General features: G+C 35.4%; 2 protein-coding genes across 5 annotated transcripts in view; both read right to left on the reverse strand.

The window, feature by feature from the left end:
- Nucleotides 1–460: 460 nt before the first annotated feature.
- spag7 (sperm associated antigen 7) lies at nucleotides 461–4,625 on the reverse strand. The gene is made up of 7 exons (XM_058775231.1): nucleotides 4,410–4,625; nucleotides 3,830–3,897; nucleotides 3,650–3,738; nucleotides 3,257–3,341; nucleotides 1,824–1,913; nucleotides 1,471–1,627; nucleotides 461–1,091 (listed from the first exon to the last, which is right to left on the reverse strand). The coding sequence occupies exons 1-7, from the start codon at nucleotides 4,492–4,494 to the stop codon at nucleotides 973–975; spliced, it is 693 nt and encodes a 230-aa protein (XP_058631214.1). The 5' UTR covers nucleotides 4,495–4,625; the 3' UTR covers nucleotides 461–972.
- Nucleotides 4,626–4,980: 355 nt separating this feature from the next.
- The window catches only part of slc25a11 (solute carrier family 25 member 11), a 38,545-nt gene continuing 25,102 nt past the window's right edge, over nucleotides 4,981–18,423 (reverse strand). For 3 of the 4 annotated variants that reach the window (XM_058775230.1, XM_058775228.1, XM_058775229.1), the window contains 7 exons: nucleotides 13,045–13,197; nucleotides 12,493–12,699; nucleotides 11,407–11,497; nucleotides 9,192–9,282; nucleotides 8,875–8,974; nucleotides 7,986–8,037; nucleotides 4,981–5,953 (listed from right to left, as the gene is read on the reverse strand). In XM_058775230.1, coding sequence (XP_058631213.1) covers nucleotides 5,798–5,953; nucleotides 7,986–8,037; nucleotides 8,875–8,974; nucleotides 9,192–9,282; nucleotides 11,407–11,497; nucleotides 12,493–12,699; nucleotides 13,045–13,196 — 849 coding nt within the window. In that variant the 5' untranslated portion in view covers nucleotide 13,197 and the 3' untranslated portion in view covers nucleotides 4,981–5,797. Of the gene's footprint in view, nucleotides 5,954–7,985; nucleotides 8,038–8,874; nucleotides 8,975–9,191; nucleotides 9,283–11,406; nucleotides 11,498–12,492; nucleotides 12,700–13,044; nucleotides 13,198–15,217; nucleotides 15,441–18,423 lie in introns of those variants that run through there. The other variant, XM_058775227.1, reaches the window with a different exon arrangement.

Below are 18,423 nucleotides of genomic sequence, written 5' to 3' on the forward strand. Positions count from 1 at the left end.
TTGAGACTCATGAAGGAACTGCAGGGACTGATGGAAATGCCAAGGCGAAATGAACTAAAATAAACTGAAAATGTTTTTTTTAGGATAAGGTTTAAAAATTCTAATAAATATAATATAGCAAGGTGATAAAAATGCCAAGGTAAAATTAAGTAAAAAAAAAAAAAAAAAATCAATTTTTTTAAAATAATGTATTAAATAAAACAGAAATGGTTAAACATTGTAATTAATGTTTATAATACAATAAGTTGGTAAAAATACCAATGCCAAACCAAGTAGAAAAGAAACTAAAAAGTAAAACAAATTCTATGACATTATGAAATCCATGACTACACAATTTTATTTGTTTGATCCATCTAGTCCATATACACAAGGATTAGCTTTGGATGAGATATACATATGCTTATTAGAACTCAAAAACAAACTATATACAACGCATGTACATAAAAGACACAAGGAGCACTTAAAATTGTCCTCAGCCAAATTTATTTAAAACAGCAAATAAACAGTAACGACAAACAACTACAAGTTTAAGGACATACTACTTAATGACTTAAAATGAACATTAAAACGGCCATGGAGTACAGTTATGTCAAGGCAATAAATATGACTGCTTTAAGCAATTTATGCAAATGAAAACTATTCTAAGACCAACTGTGACTTTACTTTAAAATGAGCCATTATATCACCATGCCAAAATACAAAGGAATTTTCAATATTAAATACCACGTTTCTGTTTATTCTAATAATGAGGTCTAAAAACACATTATTTGGGACAGTAATATATAGAGGTGAAAGCATTTTTGAACAGTGCGGTTATCCTGCGGCAGTTTTGGACTGCCTTTATGTGCACGACATTTCATCTTTATCAAACCCTGCTGTTCATGTAAAACATTGTTATTGGAGTAAAATACTGTTCAATCACTCTTCTGTTCTGCATAACTGATCATATACACACACATACACACACCGCTCTCACACACTGCTGCTGCTGCCAGTGGCTTCCTCCTCGCCTTTCTTCAGTCTTTTTTTGGCTCTGATCTCGTTCATGGCTTCCTCAATGGAGCGAGTGTCTCTCTTATTGGCCACAGGGACTGTAACAACAAGACAACAAACATGACTCTAAAAATCAAGGCAAAAGCTGCGTCCTCCGGAGGTGGCATTTGTTGGCCGCATTGAAAGAAATGATAGTATTTTACACCTCACGAAGAATAACCAATTTTACTACCATTACTTTTCTTAAATGAGACGTAGGTATAGACTTGCAGTGTTTCAACATGTAATGTTGTGCATTAGGCAGTCATAACTTCATTATTTTTCCAGATCCCATTTTTCTGTCTCACTATCCTGTTGCAAAAGGTAATGCTTTTTTACTTTGGTGTTTTTCCTGTTTGACTTTGTAGTCCTATGTATGCCTTTGTCCGTTAATAATTTTTTAGGGGATACAATCTGGACCATTATAATTATACTCACCACAGCCATATGTCCGGTTGGCTTGAAGCGTGTGGGCGGCATCTTTAGCAGCAGATGTTCCAATCAGATGGCTGTATTTGTCTCTGTAGTTTGAATTGGGTGACGCAGGCCTCTTCTGAGTGCGACTGGCCTCTTCCATCTCCAGTGCAGCCTGTTCCTGAAGAGCGCAGTAAAACAATTACCCAACTTAAATACGGTGTTCCGAGTAGTAAAATAAAATATCCAATTAGGCAGACATGAACTAACAGAAATATTAACTCAAAGCAAATCTCTCCAAGATTATGAAATGACTTTCTCTCCTTATCTTACTTTGAGGTTTTGAACATGTTCTTGCACAGCGTTCAGGATCTTACTTTTAGCCGACGTCGCTCCTCAGCTTTCTGCGGGTTCCACTCCTCACCCTTCCGATAAGCCTCCAGTTCTTCATCTGATGGCGCAAACTCCTACACAACAAAACACACACTAAACAATAATGCAGAGAACACCACAGGCCAGAGGAGAACTGGTCCTCTGACTGAGTTTGGCTTCTCCTGTTGTATTTTTTTCCCTCCATTTCTTGGCTCCTTCCCACTGTCGCCTTTTGGCTTGCTCAGTTGGCGTTTAAAAGACTACTGATACTTAGGCTGATGATACACGGGGCAACTTTTTGAGCAATGCTGCTGGGCAATGGGCAACCAGGTGAGGCACAGGGCCCACGACCAATCAATCACAATTATTGCCTTGCCGGACTTTGGCCTCCCCAGTTTCTCGCTGACAATCGGTAACAGCTGGTAAATTAAACTTTTCCCAAAACATGTCGGGAGTAGGGCCACAACATCACCTCCGTTCAAAATGTGAACCAAACACTCTTCTTGTTCGGGCTTCAGTTGGCAAATGCCGGGAATATTCTCCACAACAGAGCAAATAGCATCTCGTGTCTCCATGTCCGCTGTCGTTTTAGATTTCCCCCACCTATCTTAATCTTGAATTCGGCTCTCAGCCCACCCTCTGTTCGATCGGTTGATAATCTGGGAGCTGGTTTGCTATATCAGACTGAGTACAGAAGCGAAATGAAATTGAGCGGAAGTACGAAGTCTGACGTAGTCAGGCTAAGAAATATCTGCATCCACATGAAACCCCAAAACCGACACAAAACGATGTAGTACACATGCCAGACCATCATGTGGCGCTGTAATTCTGCCACAGATACACTAAAAACTGAGGAGACGACTTGGACTATGCGCATAAACCTTTTGTGCGGTATACAAACGAACATGGAACAATACGTTTATTAATCTGTGTTAACGTTAGTTAATAAAAAGACAATCGTTCAGTGTTTGTTCATGTCTTTGTTGCCGTTACGTGACGTAGCGGTGTCTGACTAAGGGCAATGACATTGTTTCAGAAAATCTACGGATTGGCTGAACACATGAAAACACAAGGGCGTCATTTTCAGATTTATTCACTCTGGGACCCGGTTTAAAAAATAAATAAATATTGGCTTCACTCCCAAAACGATCAGTCTGGACGAAACGCCTATACGATACAAAATTTATGCGTATACAGCTAATCGCGTCTTCGCTGTGTACAGGGCCCAAGTCACTTCAGAATTGTTGCATTTTGCAAAATTAACAGTTATTGTCTATTTCTTACTGTCAAGCTGCTTTGGAACAATCTGTATTATATAAAGCGCTATATAAATAAATATGACAACAGAATGAAAACATTTCATTATACAAAATACTAAATGCAAGGAAAAACATTTACAAAGATCCTTGTGAGAGGAAATTGTGCGATGCATACTAACCTTCTTAAACAGCATGACATATCTGCTCTCGTCATCCTCACCAAAAGAAAATGATGTCAGTCCAGCCACCTCAGCCACATCATGCCTAAGACAGATGGAGGTGTTAAGCATGAACTGTAAGGTATGGAGGAAAACAGGTAGTCCTGCCTTAAACTCATGCCACTGGTTAAACCAGTAGTTGAAAGAGAGCAGTGGCTTACTTATAGTTATCTTTTAATATTAAACAGCAGTACGCATTTAAAATAAACATATTCTAACATTATTTACATTGCACTTTTGTAAACCACAGCTGATAATGCTATTCTGGAGAACATAAAATTTAACCTAAACCCAGACAATGAACTTGACAATCTGAAATATCTTGATACTAATATAACACTGTGTTGAACTCACAATATGCTTCTCTCGATCTTGCCCATTGGGTTATATTTCTTCTTCTGCAGTGCGCTGTCCTGAATGAACTCTGACACCTCCTTCTCCATCTAATGAAAAACCACACTGATTTTCAGAAACAAAAGCTCAATGTGTCACAAGATCATGTTTATGTGGGACAAATAAAGTCAGGAGTTATACCTTTTTCCTAAACTCTGCTTTCTTTCTCTTCTCATCCTCCTCAATCTTCTTCAGTCTGGCAGCTTGTTCTGCAGTTACAGTAAGAGCAAGAGAGGAATCAGAATACATCATAAAATTAGAAAAATAAGTGTACCACATGTATGTGAACTGTCAGTAAAAAATTAAACACATTATTAAACGTTGTCATTGTTTATGACAGTGCTGTTGCTGCAGTAAAGCTCAGCTATTATTGCTTCCTCCTGTTTTTGCTCATTTCGAAAGTCACTTTGCATAAAAGCGTGTGTGCATCAACACGAAGCACGGCCTATTCATGAAGCAATTTAATAAATCACATGTATAAAAAGAAATAAACAAACCAACTATGACGTCTAGAGGCTTTTCAACGGGCAAACGTGCAGAAACATGACGTATGTACTTGCACCTATCATTTCTCAGGCGGTGATTGGCTCTTTTTATTACAGCTTTAGTGTCGCAGAGGGCACTCGGATATTTCTCAAGTTTCACTTGGAAACCTACAAGCACGCCCAGGTTCATTTTCTGCCCGATAAGGAAGTGTATTTGTAGGATTAAAACTTTCTACCTCTAGCTTTCCGTCGGCTTTCTTGGTCGTGAACGGTTGGAGGCTTTTCCATCGAGCTCAAGATCGAGCCCAGGAGGTCCGCCATCTTTGGACTGTCTAATTTTCACCGGAAGCTCGCTGCATGCTGCATTCATGAAAGGGGATTATGGGTAATGTCGTCCAAACACAGGATTTCACAAAGACGTCTTTAAGACGCGCGCTGTATTTTGATTAGTTTGATATATATATATATATATATATATATATATATAATTATAATATGATCGACATCGAAGCGTCTGAATCTAAACAAATGCAGGTGTACTATCGTATTGATTAATTAAAGCATTTTATTGGCTTCACAGCGATTTACATCATCTCAGTGTAATTATTACCACGTGTTATGCATGTGGATAATTTTTGTGAATCACAGTATTTTCGTTTATTCTGGAATTGTCTTCTAATTCCAGTAATTTATGACAACTGTTATTAACTAATTAAGCGTTATTTTCATTTAATGGACTAGCTTTATTCAGATTTCATAATTTGTTTGTTGTTTCTGCATATTGCAAGCAAATGAGAAACAACACAATGGTCAGTCTTTCAAATACTTTACTTGATGTGAAAGTTACAATAGAAGGATTTAAAAAAAGCTGGGCTGTTTGATTGATACTGCTCTTCATTAAAAACAAAAACACTAAGCCTTGCATACTAGGAAGAAAATATCAAGTTGTGTCTAGTTTTGTAGCTCCTCAGACCAGAAAATGAATTCTGAAATACATTATTATATCATTTAATACATCACAACAAGCTATATGGTGCGGTAGTGGCCTTTACACACCACGTTATCTTTATTACAACACAATTTCCAGTTAATTGTCCTCAACGTTAGCAAACATCACCAAATGTTCACTGCAAAGCAGTCCTTTATGGTAGGACATAGGGATCATGTTGTGCATGGTGGTAAGAATCAGAATTATGAAATAAAGACAAAATGTATGATTTCACTCAGAATACAGGTTCAGCGTCTGTATTGACAACAATTCCTCACAACTACTTCTGTTGACAGGTCAGTACAGCTGTTGACCTTTAAGGAGCAAAAATGTGTGTGGAAGGTGGGGGGGGGGCATAAATATCATATAATATCATTTAAAACTAAAAGAGGGATGACTGGTGTGAACAATCCCTTCATTCAATTCAATTTATAGTTTAGCTAGTCAGTCTGTTTAAGAGAAGAGTCCAAATTGTCTTCACAGTCACCACCACAGCAAAGGGTCACAACCCAGTTGGTAAAGTGGTTCTGTTACCAACCATCAAAAATGGAAACTATACTGGTAAACCGGATGTGGGAGAGAAACATAATGTGGAAATATGGCCTGTGCTGTCCACAGATGACCTTCAGGACAAATCTAGGAGTCAAGGAAATAGATCTTGTAGAATTTGTTCATCTGCTCCAGGAAGATGAAGGTGAGAACTGTGTGTGGCCCGAGACGAGCGTAATAAGGAGTAAAACCCTTCCACAGACTGAAGAATCCTTCCTTTCTTATGACCTTCACCAATACATCCTACAAAAAGAGAAAGAGAGAGTGAAAATGAATGAGAGGGAGGGTGGATGTGTCAAAGACATGAAAGAAGAACAGACATGGTGGTCTCTACCAAGTGTCATGCGGCTGCACTGCAGTGAATTCCACTGTAAAGTGAGCAGGGATGGACCGACTATACAAAGCTAGGACACCCGGTTATATACAAGGGTTTTAAAAGTAAAGTTCTGACATAAGGCCCATTTGAGCTACAGAAGTGGCAATATTTAATACTCCCAAGTTATATCGGTAACACTTTACAATAAGGTGTCATTTGTTAACATTAGTTAATGTATTAACTAACATGAACAAACAATGAACAATGCATTTATTACACTATTTATTAATCTTTGTTAATGAAAATAAAGTTGTTCATTGTTTATTCATGTTAGTTCACAGTGCATTAACTAATGTTAACAAACACAACTTGTGATTTTAATAATGCATTAATAAATGCTGAAATTGACATTAACTAAGATTAATAAATGCTGTAGAAGTATTGTTCATTCTTAGTTCCTGTTTACTAATGTGAACTAATGATCCTTATTGTAAAGTGTTACCGTTATATCTTCAAATAATTAATCCATGACCTACACTTGTCTATTGTTTTTTCACACTCTTTGCTTCCAAAAGTCATGAGAGAGATGAGATCCAAAGCCTTGTTTATATTTACATGTTAGGCACAATAAACATTTCTAGAGGTTTTATTAATACTATTAAAGCTACTATATAATACTGAATATAATGTATTCTAGGACTAATATTTGCTTGTCTCAATAATACCAGGTTTCAACAATATACTAAATTTAACGATTAGTACGTTATTTTACTGGATATACACTTTTTAAATATTTCTAGTGAAAGCAATCACTTATTATAAAAAAAGAAAAGCAAAACACTATTACAACAACTTGACAATTGTAAAAACATGAAAAAATCATAACATTTAAAATGTACAGTACATAATCGGTTATTTCAGTGGAGATATGATCTGACAGGATATACTATATAGTTGTTGTTAATATTCTGAATTAGATTTTATTTTGTATATTTTGTTAATTTTAGTTAAAGTTTTAGTATTTTTGTTGTGTTTTGTCACTTTTATTAATTTTTGGTGCTTTTAAATTAGTGCTGTCAAACAATTAATCGTGATTAATCGCATCCAAAATAAAAGTTTTTGTTTACATAATATATATGTGTGTGTACTGTGTATATTTATTATGTATATATAGATACACTCACATACAGCATATATTTTGGAAATATTTACATGCATATACATATATAAATATATTTAATATATAAACAACATTTTTCTTAAATATATACATGCATGTATTTGTATTTATATATACACATAAATAATAAATACACAGCACACACATATATTATGTAAACAAAAACTTATTTTGGATGCGATTTTACATTCATTTTATTTCAAGTAACAGTCCAGGTAAAACAATCCATGTGACATCAGTGGTTCAACCGTAATTTTACGAAGCTATGAGAATACTTTTAATTACGGTTGAAAATTACAGTTGAACCACTGATGTCACGGACTGTTTTACCGATGTCCTTGCCACCTTTCTGGGCCTGGGAACATTTCAGTTACATTGCTGTCTATGCAGGGTCAGAAAGCTCTCGGATTTCATGAAAATATTTGTGTTTTGAAGAACAAAAGGTCTTACGGGTTGGAATGAAATGAGGGTGAGTATTTAATGACAGAATGTTTGGGTGAACTATCCCTTTAACTGTAATATAACTCTGATCTGTGTCACTGATTATATACTGATTTAGTGACAACGTCCCAGCTCAAATCAATTGTTTACTGTTTCTCCGGGTTTCCTCCAAGACAAGAGGTTTTACTGAAACTTCCAAAACTGATCCATTTCTGACGTTCTCCCTGCATCAGTGTGACTGAAAGGTCACAATTCCAGCAGTCTGAGATCAGTTGCTTAAAACAGACAGTGTAACAGGGAAAAATAGTGGGATTTGAAAGTAAGAGTTGAAAACTTACCAAACCATTTTTGTACTCGGGCTTCCCATCAATCATTCTCATGTTCTGGATTCTTTTGAAAAGGAGGAGATATATGTCAGCATTAAATATTAAACAATTTGTACAGAAAACAAACAGAATCGGCAGAAAGACTTTTAATGTTTTGAGTCTTCTCTTTTAAGTCAGGTGCTAGTTAATGAGTGAATCATCTGTTATGTGTAATCTTATCTTTTAGTTTGCATCCAGTTGTTCTTGACGAGTACGGGCATTTACTGTGATATACATTTTGATCTGTTTTTGGTCACATCACCCTCATTCGCTATCATTTCATATATATATATATATATATATATATACAGACTGTGTATTCTGTGATATCTGTGGTATTCTTTCTCTCTACATAAAAAAAAAAAAAAACCTTATCATTTGACAACTAGCATAGCATATGTATACGTAAGATAAGATATAACATACATAATCATGTTCCCTTAGATCTGTTACTTAGCTTAATAATCATTTCCAGAATTTACAACCCTAACCAGAAGACAACAGAACAAAACACGTTCGGTCAGTTAGCTGCGTTCACCTGCACTCATCCTTCCACCAATGTTAGATTTTGATATTTTTGGTACCCAAAGCACACTGATGCACAATTTCTGGGCACAATTCAGCAATATTAATGAATTTAGGAAATGTTTAGATCTGTTTCCGCAATACTGATACACCTGGCATCAAGCCAGTTCCATATATTCTATATAAAATTCTGCAAACCACATTGCAAATAAATAGCAACAAACGATATAGCAAAATCTCTAAAAATAGACACTTTATATCATCACCATAATATTGTCATACAACCCTATATCATAACTGTCTAGTAATAAATCACAGGAATTAAAAGTGATTGTACCTGGTCTTAACAATGTCCACTGGCATGGAGGCAGCAGTGGTGACCAGTCCACTGATCATACTGGCACAGAAATGACACAGGATATCATCTCTGAAATATCCTGCACAGAACAAGAGAGATGCTGAAGTTCACTGCAGCACATTTCAGTTTGACCGCTATTCTACAACTCACTCATTCAGAAGAACACACATAGAAGGATACTCTTAACAGGGTACATAAATAAAAGTTAGCTACCATCCAAATCTGATATTAGCTAGCTTTTCTAGAAGGCCTGACAGTACAAGTTTGTGACTGATAAGATACAAGAAGGCTCATACCAGAGTCCAACAGTGCTTGTTTGGACTGGGAATATGAAGCGAGTTGGGCTGCGTTCACAACAACTGCTCTAGCCATGGTGGGTATGCAACCCTACATTAAAAATAAAACAATACACACATCATTACGTATACACAGGGTTTCTGCAGGTTTTATGAAGGTAAATTAAAGACATTTTAAGACAAAGTCATGAAAATTTATGGAAAAATCTGAAGGGAAAACAATGTGTTTTCTCAATGTAAAATGACTAGGAGGCACACTGAATGAGCCATGTTAGCAAGCCTTACGCCGGTTTCACACCGCACGCGTAAGCAGAGCAAAGGCAGTGCAGAAGCGGCGCGTATGCAGAGCGTGAGCAGCTCGCGCCCATTGTGCTTTCACACTGGCAGCGTTTGTCGCGCGCAGCTGAACCGCGGCTTGTGTACTGCAAATACAGACAAGTATCGTTCATTCGGTCACGCTTTTCAGGTGTTCTCCAACAGCTGTCTGTCATGTGCTTTGATATGGGCAGCATGCTGTGATGCGGCAGTGTTCCCCTCTGTCACGTGTATATAACATGCTGTACATATAGTTTACATGATAAAAAGTAATCTTAAAGTTAATAAATGCCTCTAGTTTTAATAATTTAAACAGGCCTTTGAAGTTTGGGCAATAACTCCTGGCAGTGGTGTGTTTTCGTGTAGTTGATTCCGTGCTAAATCTAATATTTGATGTTTTGTTTTTTTAATGTTGTAGATTTAAGTAGAAAATGAGAATCGCTAAAATTATTGAATATATTTTGAGACAAAGGTCTTCTTAATGATTACCAGTTTGGTTTAAGATAATTAAAGCAACAGTTTTTCAATAACTAGAAGAATGTGTAAAAGTATGGTATTTGGGGTAAAAAGCGCCTCTGCTGTTGGGGCGAAAGGCACAGTAATTAACATGATAATTAATAGATGGCTGACTTTTCCAATTGTTGACATGACATGGTTCATTTGGTATCTATGCCTATTATGTTGGGTGTCCACCTTAGAGATAATCACCATGTTTATAATGAAACCATCATATTTAAAAACATGATATTAATCATATCATATAATAAAATTTGTTGTTACTACTGTAAATCTATATTAACTTATTATGGGATCTCCTTCAATGCTTTCAGAATCTTTACTTTTTATTTTGTTTCTGTATTTTAAAATATATTTTTATATTAACATTTTAATGACAGTATATTTATTGAACATTATTTATCAAAATAAGCAGAAAATAGCCTAGTACAAACTTTGCTAAAGTGATTGATTTGAACAAGTATTAATTTAGACATTAGTATCAAATGTTTTTTTTTTTTTTTTAGCTAAAGTATTTATCAATACAGTGTGCCTTTTACCCTGTGATTGTGAAACACGAAACACCTCACATGATTTTACGGTGAATTGTGTCATTTTTCATGTTAATCAGGTCAATTTTGATCAAGAAAAATGCACTGTGGCTTTAATTCAGCGTAAGCGGCGCAGCAAAAATAGACTCGGCGCCGAAACTATCGCGGCACTGCCGCTTCTGCTCTGCTCCTGCTACGCGCTGCCTCTGCATGCGGTGTGAATGCTCTAATCTGTTAACATGGGCACCGAAAAAAATACGCACTGCTTACGCGTGCAGTGTGAAACCGGCGTTAAAAGTATGAAAATACAACTTCCTTCAAATCTTCATTACTTTTTAATCCATTTCTCAAAAACAATAGCTTAAGCTTGAATGGTCCAAAGTATCTTCTGGTCACACTGCAAAAACTGCTTACTTTTATTGCCTTGTTTTCCAGTTCAAATGTCTAAAGATTCACTTGAAAATCAAAATGAAATAACATATGAAGTCTTGTTTTCTTAAAAGGTTATGATTAAATCATGAATAAATATCGGCTAACAGAGTCAGAAAAATCATGTTTTCACTGACAGATATTTGAACTCAATTTTGTTTAGTTTCTTCGTATCTTCATTTTGCATCTCAAGTAAATATATCTTGATTTAAGTATTTTAAGACAAAAATACTGAAGGAAAATGTTCATTTTTCAAAGTGAATGCAACATTTAATGCCATGACTTTATTCATTTGAGACTTTCAGCTCTGATTTAAGACCTTTTAAAGCCTTCATTTGTGCAAGGGCTAATTAAGACCTGCAAAAAACCCATTTATAAAGTTTCAGAATAGTAAAGCAAACATACAGGAAAACACACACACTTACCCTCCAGAGTGTGGTGACTCCCTCCTCCCTAGTAATTCTGATGAGGGCATTGAAGACATTTGTGTAACCCCTCCTTTGATCTGGAGGCAACCTGGACAAGAAAGAGAGAATGGAGGAAGTGATATTTTATTAATCGTTTTTTAGTTTAATAGCAAAAAAGAATCATGACAATATTAATATTTTAACATTTAGTATTATTTAAATACTATTAATTAAAACAAACATAAAAGCCAAATCATCTTAATTTTAGTTTATGTAATTTTATATTTTGTCATTTTTTATTATTATTTTTTTTTTTTATATATATTTATATTTACCTTTAATTTACTTTTTATTTCAGGTTTAGTTTTAGTAATTTAGTACTTTACACGTTAGTTTGCAAGGGAACATTTATAATTTAACATTTTTGTATTTTTAATCTAATATTTGTTTTTATTTTAGACTGATTTCAATTAACAAAACCATTTTTAATAGCTTTAGTTAACAATAACAATTAATTTTGGCACAAAAAGTATAATCAATAATTCATATTGGGCAAAATTCATGCCCAGCACAAACCGGACACACGACACGCACACAATCTGATTGGCTGATGCAATTCTGCTTAGGATGCAAGTACTAAGATCTGAAAACAAACTTGTGTTTACAAGGAACCAGGTTGTTAGAACAAGCACTGTTTTAAAGATCTACTAGTGGCTTAAAATCCTATATAGTCTATTTGAGATGCATTTTAGCAAGATAACTAGAAATCCATGTGTAGAGCTATGTACTCCTGTTATGGGTATTTTTTTAAATTACAAATTGGCATACATGTTTATTTTTGAATAGGCCAAGATTCTATTGTCAAGTCTATTGTTGTGGGATCATCCATTTCATGGAAACTTGCCCCTAAAATGGCACAACTTGTTTGGTTGTTCACATTACATGTCAAATAAACAATCTCTCTCCGTCTAAGGGAGCGTTTTTTTTCAGAATTATCCCAAGACTGTCTTAAAGCAGCAGTGTTTGGTTAATTTAGTCACTTTTTTTACGATTACAAACAATTTGTAACAATGTTAAATATGGAGTGTAATTATATTCTTCTACCTCCCATCAGCCGTCATTCGAATAAGCGCCACCTCTGCCGGCGTCCCAACAAACGCCCCCGTGGCCCCAGCAGTCATTCCTATTAAAGCCTTCATGAAGAAGTTGGGAGGTGTGCCGTCTGCTTTGGACATGCGCTCGAACAGGACCGTGTAGATGCCCAAACGGGTCGTGGTATAGGTAGCCTGCCTCAACAGACCCGCAGAGAGTCTACAACGAAAAACACGGGAGAGAAGACAACAAAGGTGTGAAAACAATAAATGTGCCGTCAGACAACAATGAGATCAGATATAAATCAGATATAAACCTAATCAGATATTTACTGCTTGTGTAAAGCTATGGGCTCCATCTACAGTCACTCAGTAAGGATGTCCAGCTAGAGCTCCCTAGTTTCTCACATCCAGTGTCTGGTATAATTAATCTTAAAAAAACAAAAAACATTCATTCAATAATTCATTCAGCTGTACTTGAACTGCAGTAAAACATTCCTTCCTTCTGAAAAGTCGACCTCTCTATCTACAATGCCCGCGTCAGTGTTGCGCCTCTCTTTCTTACCCAGTGTAGATACCACGGATGCCCTCGTTGCGAAGGATGCTGGTCACGGCATGGAAGCTGGTCTTGTACTCGCGAGCCTTGGAGCCCTGACCGCTCAACTGCATTCGGTTCTTCACCAGGTCCAGCGGCTGCACAAACACTGTGGCGCCCATCCTGGAAGTCAGAACGAATGTGTATTAGCGAAATCATTTATTTAAAGTCTTGTATTAATCCTGAAGGAATCCTATTCATGTTAGCATCAAAATACACTTAAAAAATACTTTGAGACTATTTTCACTAATAAAATGCTGGTAAATTTCACGAATAATTACAAAGAAATGCCAAGTAGCACATTAAATTAAATGTGAAATTCTGAAGTGGTAAGACTAATAGTATTAAACGTACTCCAATAATCTTTTTTTTTTTTTTTTTTTTAGTGTAATATGAAATTTTCAAAATTATCCCCAACAGTTCCTACAATGAACAGCTGCTGTTTCTTTAACAAATGTCACATCAAATCAATTTCCTTTTAAACTAGTGCATTTATGGTGTCCATTAGACTTTGGCTCAGTTTAAACACATGTAAGAGTATTACGCCTTTAACTTCTACACGCAAGGACAGCCTGTATATGAAATAGCATTGATTTACAGGTCTTATGTTTGTTTCAGGGTCCATGTGTTAAAGTCGTGTCTTACATGTCAAAATTATTATTATATTTTTTAATATATTTTCTTAGATTTAAAAATGTCCCCATAAATATTAAACGGTTTATGTTTAGATTAAAATTAAGTATTATTTTAAGGATGGAATTCAATGCTTAAAAAAATACTTTTTTCAATCACATCACCTATAAGTGCACAGAATATGCATATCCCTAAAGATTTTTTCATTTAAATTAATTCAAATTGAAATTAAATTCACTCAATTTAAAGATGTTTCTGGATAAACTAGTGGGTGTTTTTTCAGTTATGGCTACTTTTGCCATAATTCACAATCTCATGAGTTTTATTTGGCTACCAACAATGTAAAGTGTATATATATGCACTACAAAGATTTCTATAATTTTTGTCATTTCAACAAATGCCAGTTGCTCATCATGTAATGGCACTTTATGATAAATCAGATTTTGTCTAACTAAAGCTAATTTTCTAGTTTTCTCTTTTAAATAATCTTGTAAATTAAATCATATGGACCCTTTTCACATTTCCAGGGTTCTCAGAAGCAGAGATAATCATAAAAAAACTGAAGTAGTGGTAAATAAGAAACCAGAACCATTTTATATTATGTTCCCATTTGCAACAAAAGCACAAGAAAAATCCACCATTGTTTTTTTTGTGACTTAGAAAGATAAAGAGATATTGATTACAGCAGTTAGTTAACACAAAGTACAGTATTATATAAGAAAATTCAAGAAAATATGAAAAAACGTAAATGCTGTATTTATGCAATATGTAAAAATGCCATGTTTACGATGTTAATTATAGTGAAAATGCACCATCACAGTCTGTGATTTATTATTTTATTTCTTTAGACAATTTGACAAAAATGTGTTTTTTTGTTTTTTTTTATTACACATCATGTGTCACATATATCAAGCACGCTCTTCACTGAACCTGTCAATGTTGCTTCCTTGGAGCTTTTTGAAACTTTACAAGTGCAGTCATTTGTGTAAACAAATTACATTAAAACTTCACTCATAATAAATATTGAAATGGTTCATGCACACTTTGTTTAGATTATATCAGTTTTATACTTGTATTATTTTTTAAGGATATAATTACATATAAACGGTCTAAGACACGAGTTTAAAAAAAAAAAAAATTCTGAGTATTATAGCCATTTGAAAAGTAGCAAAAAATCTCCAGACCTACAGAGTTTAGGAACAAATTCTAACAGGAATTCCTCAGTGACAGCAGATCAAACCCATGCACCGTGACATTTAAACTGAAGTTCAGATTGTCACGGGGTTAACTTACCAGGCTTCCTCTGGGCCTGCAAACATTCACAACAGAACTGACAGAAAGAATAAAAGAACATTCATAACACTATATAAATCCTTTTTGCTGACCCTCCTATCGATAGCTCGCCTAGCGAATAACTAATGGCCCTTATGAATAACCTCCCATCAAATTGGTCATTCAGTTGAAGCCCATGCAACAGAGAGCGCCGCTGCATACATGGGCGCATACGTACCCAGCCAAGCCACCGAAGAGAAACTTAATAGATTTGGGCGAGGTTTTGGGCCTAGGTTTGGCCGTGTCCGCTGCGGCTGCCATGGCTGCAGTGCTGGTTTGAGTTTCTGGAGGACACCTTCGCTTATGCCGCTCCGCTGATATACGGCTGCTACTGTGTACAGCAAGGTGACTCGCCTGGACTGCGCACGTCAAGCGGAACACGCCTGGACCAATCACATACGAGTTTTCAGTCGCGGTGCCGAGCACGTAAGTGACGTGTAAGTTCTCGTGTAATTTCTCTTAAAGAGACAGACACGTCTTTTATCTTAAACGGCGAGCTATTCAAAATAGACAATTCACTCAAATCTATTGCAGAAGACTAATTAACAACAACAGAAACAACAACCTTCAAAAATCTTTTGCTATTTTCACAGGCTATTTTAAAGATTGTAGGTGTCAGTGTAACGTTACAGATCAAGAGGTGAAGCATCAGATATACAGCGTTAGGTTTGTAACTTTTCTCAGCATAGCTCACAACGGACCAATCACAATCGTCTGTGGTTACTGGCTATATCTTTTTCTTATACTTTATAGGGATTAGATTACTACCATGTGTTGGTTCCATTTTATGTCAGGCACTAGTCCTTGGTATTTAATGGGTTTAAACGATTATATTTCCGAGCCTGCAAATGTCTCCAGTAAGACAGCGTCCTGAATGCGGGCAGCTGAGCTCAGTAGAGGATTCGGGTTTCTGAGCTGTCATGCGCCCTCTTCAGGTGATAATAAAACATTTGACCATCCAAAACAGTGTCAGTATCAAATTGTATTGCTATTACTATTTGTGATCATCTATACAGACACCTTAAACTCATTACTGTATACTGTTTTCAATGGTTACATTTTTCAGTGTCAATGCTGAGGTTAAAATGTTGTCCAGATCAATAAATCCAAACCACTGCTGAACTGCCTATAGGTTAATTTTGAAACTTTTCTCAGCGCTGCTCAAAATAGACCAATCACAGTCTGTGATTACTGGATTTTTTTTTTTTCTTTAATAATAAACCAGATAGAATTACAAAGACTTTTAATTTCTTAACTGGAGATCATAATTTAACACTTAGGCTGGGAACTTCAATAAGAATGGGTTCATTTATCATGATATTGTACTAAACAGAGTAAACAGAACTAAAAAAGGATATGAGTGCATTTAAAGAAAAGCTTAGACAAATTGATTGGGCTTCGCTTTTATCTACTGAAAATCTGGATACTGCACATAACTTTTTTATAGTGGAGATAAAAACGCAAGGAATGAATACACAAAATTAGTTGGAATAAAAATAACAGACCAAGGATTAATGAACAGGTATGGACAAAAAACATGAAAAAAAAAAAAATTATAGGCCGATTAAAATTTTTTCAGTTGTGTCTAAAGTAGTAGAAAAAGTAGTAACTGAGCAAATTGTGATTTTTTTTTTTTTTTTTTTAAATATACCAAATAGCTTATTGTTTCCTATGCAATTTGGGATCGTTAAACACCATTCGACAGAAATTGCTGTATGCTATTTTATTGAGCAAGTCCGGTCAAAATTAGACACAGGGGGGTTGTGGGTTCTGTGTTTCTTGATTTACAAAAGGCATTTGACACACTAAATCATAATATCCTATTATCTAAATTATTACATTTTAACCTTTCAGTAGATACAATGAAATGGATTGAGTCTTATCTTACATGAACGTGTGCCTTCATTAAAGCACACATATCTTCTTTAAGAGATTGTTCCACAGAGGTTCCTCAGGGGTCAACCCTAGGGCCCATACATTTTCAGTTTGTACTTGAATGACTTCACAGATGTTTGTCCTGATGTACATATTAAAATATATGCAGATGACACTGTGATTTATATACATGTCAAAACAAATGAACAGGTGGCACAAAAATCTGTTTCAAACGTCAACATTTTTAGACGGGCTTACTCAGTGTTGTTTTACATTAAATGTTCAGAAAACTGCCTGTGTATTTTAAAATCAAAATGAAGGAGGAGGTCTAACCAAAAATATTTGTTAATGGTGAAAAATTACAAATTGTGCCAGATTTGAAATATCCTGGAGTTATTTTAGACCAGGGCTGGGCAACTTTGTTCCTGGAGGGCCACTGTCCTGCAGAGTTTAGCTCCAACCCTAATTAAACACCCTCCAGGACTGTAGTTGTCCAGCCTGCTTAAGACTCTGATTTAACATTTGAAAAGTATGTTCAAAAATAGTTTGTGCAGTCTCCTCAACTTAGAATTTCCATAGAAGCTGCAAGTCTTTTTGCATTATTTGGTCTTTTCTCACTTCTCCTATTTTATTACTTCATGGTCACAAGCAGAAAAAAACCTACTCTTAATGGACCTTTACCTTAAAGGTATTTGACAAGAAATAGACATCATCATTGTTTTATAAAAAGTACTTTTTTTGACAATTTTGTTATGTTTTACTATTGTTGTTTAATGTACAAAACTGTTAATAACCTTGCACCCTCAATCTTGAAAGAATATGTTTTTTGGTGGACTGAAAAAGCAAACAAGAGCTTCGTTAAGAGGTGATTGTGCAGCACATTTTAGCGTTCCTGTTTTTGTTCAGCTTTTTCTGTAAGAGCTGTTAATAACTGGAATAATTTACCAATTAATTTTAGACAGTGTCCTGCTGTTGAACAGTTTAAGCTACATTTGAAAATATGGTTAAATATGAGTCAGGTTTGTGATCATTGAATATTCTTTGTTTTGAAATGGTAACATAACTTTGGGAATTGAATTTACATTTTTTTGTTTTTTTAATTCTTTATCATTTTTATTATAGGGTGATGTATTTATAGCCCATATGTGAGGGATTATAGGCTATTATATTTCTTATTTCAATGTATATGCTATTATATTGATGTTTTTTGTTATGTAATGTGTTCTGTAGCTAATTCTGGGGCAGTCTTTGACCGTCCATTGTCCCTGCTAAATAAAGATTTAAATATAATAATTCAAAAAAGTTTCTCAGTGTCATGCTCCTGGCTTCTTTCCATGGATTTTTTTTTTCTCACCAGATCAAAAGTACCAGTCCGAGAACGACAGCAGCAACAACAAAAACGTATGAAAAACACAGACAGCTGAAAGAGATTAAATTGAGTTCTCGCTTTTCAATACTTAAAGTGCCCCCTGAAAGAATAACTGTCACGGTGCACACAGCGGGGAGGAA

This window comes from Onychostoma macrolepis, chromosome 05 (genome assembly GCF_012432095.1).
Source record: "Onychostoma macrolepis isolate SWU-2019 chromosome 05, ASM1243209v1, whole genome shotgun sequence".
NCBI classification, from domain to species: Eukaryota; Metazoa; Chordata; class Actinopteri; order Cypriniformes; family Cyprinidae; genus Onychostoma; species Onychostoma macrolepis.